The sequence below is a fragment of the Medicago sativa genome, chromosome 4 (genome assembly GCF_051527215.1).
Source record: "Medicago sativa cultivar Bolivia chromosome 4, Bolivia_mono, whole genome shotgun sequence".
Classification (NCBI taxonomy): Eukaryota; Viridiplantae; Streptophyta; class Magnoliopsida; order Fabales; family Fabaceae; genus Medicago; species Medicago sativa.
The window spans coordinates 61,555,530-61,565,881 of record NC_140752.1 but is presented as its reverse complement, the minus strand read 5'-3'; the positions used below and the strand labels follow the sequence as shown (position 1 = coordinate 61,565,881).

Here is a 10,352-nt window from a genome sequence, read left to right as displayed (position 1 = left end):
TTTTGGATTTGATTTTAGTGAGGAGGTTCTGGTAGTGTAGTATTTGTTCTTGTGATGGTTGGTCTTCTGTTTGCATTTTGGCATTGTATCGACTCATTGTAATTATTTTTTATCTATTCTACGTACACTTTATGTTTAATGTATTTTTCAATAATATTATTATTATTAAAAAAATTTAGATCATATTTGTCCCCTCCCAAATATTTTGTGCAAGAGAAAATATAGTAAGTCAGCATATACCAAATATGCATGTAGTGTATCTATTGAGAGTAACATTTGGATGATTATGGTAGGAGAATTTGATAGAACCAGTTATAGATCAGCCCTAACCAATCATAACAAAACAAAACAAGCACTCATCACAAGCACAACACAACGAACTCATGTGCAACACATAATCAGATCCACATACAAACAACCTATTAAACAAAGCAACAGACATAATAGCTCTTTGGAGCATAACATTACGGAAAGGAGGCAGACCCAACACCTTGAGACATGCAGGTCCCACAAACCTGGAACATCAGAGAACTAAAGAGCACAAGAACACTATCTTATTCTGTTTCACAAGAACAGACGTGTTTGAACCCAAATTGAGATATGATTCCAACACGACATAAAAACAAACAATATTAAAACAAACAGTACAAACACACAAACAAAAAGCACATAACAGTCGACACGTACAAACAACCACCGAAAATCAAAACAAGTAGAAAAGCAGCAGCGCCACCTATGACTGCAACCACCAATCATCCGTCGTAGAGGAGGTAGAGTAGGAACCTGCAGCATCTCGAGAACAAATTAGAATCAAAACTGAAACGAGCTAGATCTAAAGAGACAAATCCAAGTTCTCCTACAAACAACCAGTAAAAACCCGAATCCAACCCAAACCAGAACCAAATCCTTACGTACCATAACAAATTTGAAGAAGGGAGATGAACCAAAGAAAAAAACTAGAGCGAGGGATCGTCGGAGAAGAAAAAAGGTCCATCGATGGTGCGGGTTTGAAACTCTTCGCACCACCATAGACGAATGTGACAATAAAGCTTGAATTTAAGGGAAGATGGAGTAGGGCGACGACTAAAGTGGTAGTTTTCTTGAGAGACAAAAGAGTGCTACTATGTAGAGAGAGATAGGGAAGCTATAAACAAAAGAACTAAACGAAGAGATTCAAATGAGAGTGGAAAAGGAAATCATATCTTTAATATGCTGCAAAACAATATTTCTTCCATTTTAAAATGATTGTCGTTCTAGAAGAAAAGTTGTTTTAAAATTAATATAATTTTCGTTTTAAAAAATAATAATAATAATAATTTATTCTTTTCGATTATACCCTCTATATACATTACTTCAAAAAACATTGTTTTTATTTTACATTTATGAAGTAGAAAATGCATCAATAATTAATCAAAATAATTATTCTTTTTTATTTTAAAATCTTTAACCATATTAATTTGAAATCAACAATGATAAATAAACACCTTATATTTTTCTACAATATTTAACATTTTTTTTTTCTATTTCTTTCTTTCTATCATATCATCAAACTATCACATTTATCATATAAATTTCTTTTTCATTTTGTTCCTCTTTATTTTAATGTCGATACCCTCAAGAAGTATACAATACATTTTAACGAATTTCTTGAGAAATGTGAATTAAGCACACGATGGAGACTGACTGCATGATTCATGACTCACACACTGTAGTTAGAAAAGACACTGAGAGAGAATCAGTGGCTGCAGGTTTGGCACGTCATGAAGTACCAGTCATCTACGACCATTGATCTTTTATGAAATGAAAACTCTCTCTCTTTTATTCTGACAGTCTTCTTCTGGGCCCACCCCTAACCAGTGAGTACTCACGGACGGCACAACCTTTCTTTCTCTCTCTATCTTTTTTGTGAGATAATTATTGCCCTAATAATACAATTATGGCATAATCATTTTCATTCCTTGCTGTAAAGCTCACTCACTTTTCCTTTGCTTTCTAGTTTTATCCTTTAAATACTATTTTTTCACTACCAAACTCACATTTTTTGTTGTTCCAATTTGTGTTTAATTAGTCTCTTGAGTAATGATGCTTGCTTGATTCTATCTAGCTAGATATTCGTATATAGTAGTAGTATATTACTCCCTCCGTTTCAAAATGAGTGTCATTTTAGGTGTTTTCACACATATTAAGAAATGCAATGATTAAAAGAAAGATAATGATTATTTTACCAAATTATCCTTATTAACTATTGATTAGTTTTAAAAGTAATACTTTGGAAGTAGTGTGCTCAGTATTAATTGGGGGGTACAATTGAAAAGAAAAAGTTATTATTGCATTGGAAACTGAAAGTGACATTCATTTTGAAACAAATTTTTTTGGCTAAAGCGACACTCATTTTGAAACGGAGGGAGTATTATATTGTATTGTGTGATGCTCTTTCAATCTATAAAGTCACTTAATTTGAATGTTGAAACCAACTCATATCTTGATACTCAGGGAGTAAGCTGCTGTTCCCATATTTTCCACCTAAGGGCTAGCTAATGATATATTAATTTTTCTAATTTCATCTTTTTCTGAAAACAAATAATAGTTTTCGTTAGTGTATTATATCATAAGTCGAGATTTTAATTTTAAATTTCATTTTCAAACTCTTTTGAGTGTCACAACTTAACTACTTGATACATGTTTGGTATAACGATAAGTTGGATACAATTATGATAACACACTAATAATATTTTTGAATCTATACATAGTGTATGTTTAGAAATGTGATGTGATTAGACAATTGTAGGATGATTATTCACACCATGAATCAGTGACGAATACAAGATTTTGAATAGTGGAGATACTATATATAAAAAATTATACTCCCTCCGTCCCGGAATATCTGACCCATTTACTAAAAAAAAGTGTCCCAAAATAACTAAGTCATTTCTATTTTCAATACAACTTTCATCATTCCCAATACAATATAACTCTAATTAATACTACTTTCATCATTCCCAATTCAATATATTTCACTTTCCCCTTTATTTATACATTTTTCTTAATCTGTGTGAAAAACCAAACTGACTCAAATATACCGGGACGGAGGGAGTAACATTAATAATTATCCTCTATGATTTTACATATTATGAAAACTTTGAATGATTTTTGCATTTTTGATATCAATAATTTTTTTATGTAAATAACTAAACAATCATTTAACCGATCATCTCCTACTCGATTTCGTATTCAATTCTTGATAATATTCATATTATCAAGAAAGAGTTTGAGGTATATGATTATAAGTGTAAGCCAAGAGAGAAATGATATATGATAAGTGGGAACTATGTGGTCAAAATATCAACTATTGGTATATTGTATTACTAAAAAAAAAAGCTTCTAAAAATTGTGTGCAAGCACAAACCCACACATAGAACAACATGCATCCCTGCCACGAATGAAGCTAGACATTGGAGCTATTGATGTTCATGGTGAACATTAAACTTAAATCCTCTTGAAGCAATTGTACAGTGTAACAACTTTGAAAATAATTACATCTAATGAAATAAATTTTCTCCTTTAAGATTTAAGATACCGACAACAGCTGCATCGTTTAACTGATGTAGGTAGGGGGTTTTTGTCTGTGAACATTGCATTAGAACATGATAAGAATTGGTGTGCTATTGCGCTTCCAAGCATTCACATAAGAGATTGTCAGATATCAAATAAATTTATAATAATAAAAATAATAATAATGAGTGCAATATTTTATTAAATTTACCAAAAATAGCAAGGTCTATCTAATGACTAGATTTAAATTAGACTCATTCTATGCAAACTTTAGTTTGCGAAATTACAATGACTCCTTGTAATCTTGTCATACTCACATCATACCAAAGAAGTACATAATAAACAATTGGTCTTTCAAAGAAATTGGTAAAATTATATAAATTTACAATTCACATAGTTGATATATTTTTGCTAGATGTACATTTTTTTTAATCAGTAAAATTTTATTAAAAACAAGATCTCTGCACAAGACGAACAGATATCGGTGTTACAAAACGTACAAACTAAAGACGCCGTATATAGGCGGAACACCCGAAAACAAACATCAACAAAGACACCCCGAATAAAAAGAATAAACAGCCCGAATAAAAAGAATAAACATACAAAAATCACAAATAGAGGAAAACACAATTAAAAATATGTTCGGTCAATTGTTCATACGTCTGGCGAATAGAATAATTGCTTTTCCTTTGTATTATCAATGAAGTAATTAGAGTTAAAAAAAATTACAATATGTATTTCAACATATTATGACCTAGATTACAATATTACCTATACCACTTATCAATAATTATGAGTCAATTTAACTTTAATGAATTTTCTTTGTTTAAGAGAGAGAAAGTGATAATGATATATAGAGAGAGAGAGAGAGAAGTGGTCCAGCTGAGTCTATGGCTCTGACCGACTCCAAGAGTAGCCGTGTTAGATAAGTAGAGAAAGAAAGAGATTAACTTAGAAATAAATTTTATATATATATATATATATATATATATATATATATATATATATATATATATATATATATATTATTCTCTTCTCACTTCATTCAAACTCTCATTCCAAACTATGACTTTTGCATTCCTCGCCATTCACATGTAGTAAAAAACCTAGCTATATTTCATTTTCTTCTCAGATATTTGTTTTCTTTTTCAACTCTCATTTTAAATGAGAAAATCTTTCTACCAATCCAGTGGAATTTGTTTACAATATATAAGATCAGATATTATATTTTCCTGCACCAGCACAAACACAAGCATCAAGTTTCTAATTAGGTGCTACTAGCACAAAGTTTTTTTGTTTTTTTATTTTGTTTTGGAAGTACCTTCCACTTCAAGTTCAAACTACTTTTAGTTTTGGAATTTGCTATAGGTCTAACTAGTTTAGGACACACAATTTTTCTTCCATTCAAAAATGATGTCTAAACAACCCTTTTCAGTTTCACCTCATTCCAATTCCAGCACCATGAGAGCTTCCTCATCAAATCAAGTCCAACACCCAAACCCTAATCCAAATCCAGTTCCAGCTAAGAAAAAAAGAAACCTACCAGGAACACCAGGCAAGTTCATTTAGTAATATTCATATTAATCCTTTCTCTTCTATATATCATTATTCACAATTATTAATAAACAAATAAATTAATTTCTTGTCTATTTTTTTTAATATTTTATAGTATTTCTTACTAATTAATTGCAATTCAAGTAATTAACTACACATGAATGAATCCAGATCCGGAATCAGAAGTGGTTGCTATGTCACCAAAGTCATTGATGGCGACAAACCGTTTCTTATGTGAAATCTGCAACAAGGGTTTCCAGAGAGACCAGAATTTGCAGCTTCATCGGCGAGGACACAACCTACCATGGAAGCTGAAGCAAAGAGCAAACAAAGATCAAATTCGAAAGAAGGTTTATGTGTGTCCTGAGAAGACTTGTGTGCACCATGAACCTTCTAGAGCTTTGGGAGATTTGACAGGAATAAAGAAACATTATAGTAGAAAACATGGTGAGAAGAAGTGGAAGTGTGAGAAGTGTTCCAAGAAATATGCAGTTCAATCTGATTGGAAAGCTCATAGCAAGATTTGTGGAACTAGAGAGTACAAATGTGATTGTGGCACAATTTTCTCCAGGTATATATATTTACTATCTTTCGCCATTGCAGTCACCAAGAACACGTTGGATTTGAGATAGACACAATTTTTCTAAACTCAGATCCAATGACTCAGTAGTGGCTGCAATATACGGCGACATAGAAAATAAAAATACTAATGATTAGCATTTCAATTTCAAATGTCCTTAATTTCATGATTTTAATGGCGGTTGCAATCGCGACCAATGCAACCGAAAAAGTAGTTGTGAAATTGGTGGGGAGATCTAAAAATCCTTTAGACTGCTGCAATTTAAATGCCTTCTAAATACATTAAGTTAAATTAATTTAATGGATGCATGTGACAGATATAATTGAAGGAATGTTTGTTTGGAATAAATAATAAATGAGGATTGTTAATTCATGTTCAACTAATTCATTTATGTATTTATTTATTATGTGTGTTAACAAATCAGGAAGGACAGCTTCATAACACATAGAGCTTTTTGTGATGCATTAACTGAACAAAGTGCAAAGATAACAACGGTTCCAGCAGCATTAAGCAACTTTCGGAATGATCATTTGACGAATACTCAAACTCCAAGAATTCCTCATATTTTTCCTGGTTTTCAGTTTCACTCAGAATTTGGTAATTCAGCAACATCATCAGAACCACCATTGGGAAATTACACTAACATTTCTCATCTTCATCAAAATTCTGATATAATGCAAACAATGGATGTGTTTGGATCACAACCACAGTGGCTGAATTATAATAATACTAATCCATCTTTGCCAATGCTACATGGAGTAATGAAACAAGAACAAGAAGAAAACAAAGATTTGTCTGCTAGTGTAATAAGCTCTTTGTACTTGAGTAGAAGTCAGAATCAGAATCAACAAGAAGCACCAAATCACTTGTCAGTAACAACATCACTGTTGCAGAAAGAATCTCAAATGGGATCTACAAGGACAATAATTACCAATGATAATAACACAGTCTTCAACAATTTGAACCACTTTCACATTGTTAATGAGGTTCAGAAATTTTATAACAAGCAATGTGAAAGTGAAGAGTTGAATAAGTTGGTGAATTTGGAGGGAAACAATAGCAGCACCAATCTTGGAGGTGGGTATTTATTAAATGATTCAAATTCAAACAATATGTTTGGGATTGTGAATGGTACAAAGGATTTGGAACATGTGGTTTTGTCTGTGGATAAAGAGACAACAAATAGACAAATGTATGATTCAGGTTCAAGGTCAAAAGAAAAAAACCAAATGGGTTTTACAAGAGATTTTCTTGGGGTTGGAGAAGATGTCTCAATGAGTAGACCTTTTTTGCAGCAAGAACTTGGTGAGTTTAATGGAATGGGATCATTAGGAAATAATCTCCAGAGCCAGTATGGTGGTGGACACTACTGCTAGAGTTCTCTATTTCAATGAAAATGTAGCTCAAAGAGCTACAAAATTACTAGTGAGTGTAATGAAGTTACTATGTACTCTTATTAGCAACAATATGTGAACTTAACAAGAGATTAGGGATTTCTATCATGGTTCTAAATTGTAGTTTGATAGTGGTAAATGTGGTTGCAATGCCGTTGTGGAGCCCTAATCTAATTTTTGTTCTGGGCTAATTAAGTAAATGGTCCCTATAAATATTCAGAATTTTGTTTTTAGTCCATACAAAATAAAATCACACTTTTTAGTCCCTGTGATATTTTCCTTTAGCATTTTAGGGACCGAAAATGCTGAGGTAAAATTTTTACAGGGACTAAAAATGCTGATTGAAAATTTTACAAAGGACTAAAAATGCTGACGAAATTTTTTATAGGAACTTAAAAATGCGATTTTATTTTGGAGGGACTATAAATAAAATTCTGAATATTTATAAGGACCATTTACTTAATTAACTCTTTTGTTTATATTAATTGCACCCACGATTATTCACCAAAAAATAAAAACAAAAACCGGTGAGCTATTAAATTTTTTAAATTATGACTATAATAATGCTAAATATGAGTAATTAACTTAATTTTTTTACCAAAAAAGCTGGTGAGATGTTAATTTTATTAATTTTGATAAAATAATTTGAAGCATCCATATAACAATGGGTGAATTAAACAACAATGAACTAATTCAAATAATAAGAAAATTGAACACAATAAGTAAGTGGTTGATCTCATATTTTAGTTGGGAGTGGAGAGCTCATCTTATATAGTATATACTCCATATATTATCCAACGAATATTAGTCATTTTTAAACGAGAATGAAATTTTCTTACAAATAGCATGGTTTAAAAATAAGATAGGGCGGATTTGAGAGTGAAATATGCTCATGCACAGTGAACATATGGGATCTATAAGTTTCACGTGTGAAAGAAATGAGAAAGAGATCTCGTGAATGAGATGGGGACCATTGCATGTTAGAAGGGACAAAAACCATGCATAGGTGTGTGAGATGATTCCAAAACGTACAGGATGACTCTCTCAGTTATGGAAGGTCCCTACCCTACACTTCTTACTATATAGTCTTGATCTTCTTCTTGCATGTCTCGTCTTAGAGGTGTAGAAGCAGTAGAATTAGTTAAGTTAATTGAGTTTCTGTTTTTTTCACTAGGCTTTTTCTATAAAACGCTGATAGAACCTTTCAGCATCGTACCATTTCATTACCTACCTGGTGGCTGTGACCTATCATCTTTCTTTTTCTTGCCCTTTCTACTGTGGAGACCGTGATGCTTTCTACCGTGAAATCAAATAAAATATTACTATATAAAGACCTAAATGCTTTATGTCGTACTTTCCTATATATTATGCTCTAGATTAAAGGATATATATGCACTATTAATAAAACAATTTTACACGTAGGTCCTTTTTAGGACCCAAAATAAAAATAAAAATTACACTATCTCATATCCTTATAAATTAACAAGAAGTTCTAATTCAAAAAATGACTGAGATCCAATTAATGACGTTATGCATACCGCTAAGCATGAAATACATCTTCAAAAGGTTTTCTAAAATCTCAATATAGGTACTTACGATGAGTACAATAAAACGTAGCATACGAATAAGTTAAAGCTTTTAAGTTTTTGTATTTGGTTAGGTCATGTCTTGGTAATGATCACAAGAGTTTAATTTATAATGTTTCAAGCCCATTTGGTTGCAACAACATGAGAGCCTTTCTCCTGAGCTTTAGCTGGGTTGTTCCTATAGCGGCGGACGCGTAAGGCTTATGCGTATCAGGATATCTCACCTAAACGTACGCCTTGACTTTAGATGTTCACTTTGGTTTAAGGGATGAGGGAGACCACACTCACCTTTCACGACGCCCTTATCCTTGACATTTATCTTTATCCTAAGATGAATGTGTTTAGTCCCGATATGGCGGTCCACAGCCTCCCAAGCATGAGTCCTAGTTAAGGGCAAAATGAATTGCGTGAGATGTGACGGGAGGACTCCGTAGTTTTGGGCGGTCTACGAGATTGATTGGATGACTATTCATTTTTGTAGTTGTGTCACTTTCTCCTTGTAGATGTTACCTTTCTTTGACACGTGTCTCAATCATTGCTTTTCGACGTTTAGTAACCCGAGGTGGATTTATTGTTGTTTTTCATATCTTTTTAAGAGTGTTTCTTCTCCATTTCCTCTTTTCCTCTTGTTTCTCTTTGTTTTCGTTTTTTCTTGACGTTTTCCCTATGTTCCAGACCTTCAGGTGTCTTTGCTTTCGTGCACCTCTCTTTATGAGATCTCTTTCTTCAGGTACTTTTCCCTTTCCTGTCTTCCATACGAATTTTACTACTTCGCTTGGGGGGGCAAAAATAGTTTTGATTAGGGAGTGTGATGACTCTAGGAAGGTTGTCAGTCCTGACACGTTTTAGGAAAAGTGTAAGTTGTGGAGTGCATGTATAGAAAATGTGAAACGCCTCGATATAACTACAAATTGGGTTGTTTTCGAAACTGGTTATTATTGTCGTTCACTGTTGGGCAAGCTTTCGAGTGATTCTGACAGTGGTGGTGATAGTTCTAGTCAGGATTGTGTTTTACTTGTTCCCAAGGGGTAGTTTGGAAGAAAATTGGTTATCCCATGTCTTCTGATGAATCAAATGTCGAGACCTTTGTTGAGGATGTCGTGGATTCTCTCTCCATAACCAAAGAAAGTGTGCCTTTTTTAGGAGTAAAATTGATATCTCGTCTACTGGTAGGGAGAATGATGTTATTTTGGAAACTTGTAGACTGATGATAAGGTGTGTTTTCACATGTATTCGTGTGTTTTGAGTATTTAGGGGTAAAGCTTCCTTTCATTTCTATTGAGTTCGATGTCCTTAAGGCGATTAATGACTCCCCCCTCACAAATTCAGCCAAATAGTTGGGCGTCTAGGCGTGGTTTCGAGATATTGTCTGAAGGTTTGGGATTTCAGCCTTCAATGGGCATCGTCTTTACCTTTTACAAACCGAAGGGAGTTGATAAAAGGTTTTGGGTTTCTATCAGCGCCCATCCAAACAGGAGTCAATTTCAAATTTATACGTCAAACTATAAGAACTTGAAAGAGAAGTATTCTCGAGTCCAGGGCGAGAAAGATTGTCTTATGGCTTCTTTGGTTTCTGAAGGCGGGTGTAAGTTTCTTTTATACTGCATTAGTGATCCCACCTCCTCCGCCGAGTATGAATTTGGAAAAATGAACGAGTAGAAGCAGGATGTGGTCTTTTTCCTATAG

At 33.1% G+C, this 10,352-nt stretch overlaps 1 protein-coding gene and 1 long non-coding RNA gene across 2 annotated transcripts; one reads left to right on the top strand and one right to left on the bottom strand.

Moving 5' to 3' along the window:
- Nucleotides 1-359: 359 nt before the first annotated feature.
- LOC146930438 (uncharacterized) lies at nt 360-1,113 on the bottom strand. The gene is made up of 2 exons (XR_015008333.1): nt 916-1,113; nt 360-783 (listed from the first exon to the last, which is right to left on the bottom strand). It is a non-coding gene; the product is annotated as an uncharacterized LOC146930438 (long non-coding RNA).
- A 3,477-nt stretch (nt 1,114-4,590) lies between these two features.
- LOC146930437 (protein indeterminate-domain 7-like) lies at nt 4,591-7,188 on the top strand. Its single transcript, XM_085701983.1, has 3 exons — nt 4,591-5,107; nt 5,278-5,677; nt 6,111-7,188. Exons 1-3 carry the CDS (start codon nt 4,963-4,965, stop codon nt 7,060-7,062), a joined length of 1,497 nt encoding a protein of 498 aa, XP_085558109.1. The 5' UTR covers nt 4,591-4,962; the 3' UTR covers nt 7,063-7,188.
- Nucleotides 7,189-10,352: the final 3,164 nt, after the last annotated feature.

Coding starts and splice junctions, on each gene's coding strand:
- LOC146930437 (XM_085701983.1), top strand. CDS start 4,963: ATGATGTCTAAACAACCCTTTTCAGTTTCACCTCATTCCAATTCCAGC. Junction 5,108..5,277: donor AAACCTACCAGGAACACCAG/GCAAGTTCATTT, acceptor GAATGAATCCAG/ATCCGGAATCAGAAGTGGTT. Junction 5,678..6,110: donor TGTGGCACAATTTTCTCCAG/GTATATATATTT, acceptor TTAACAAATCAG/GAAGGACAGCTTCATAACAC.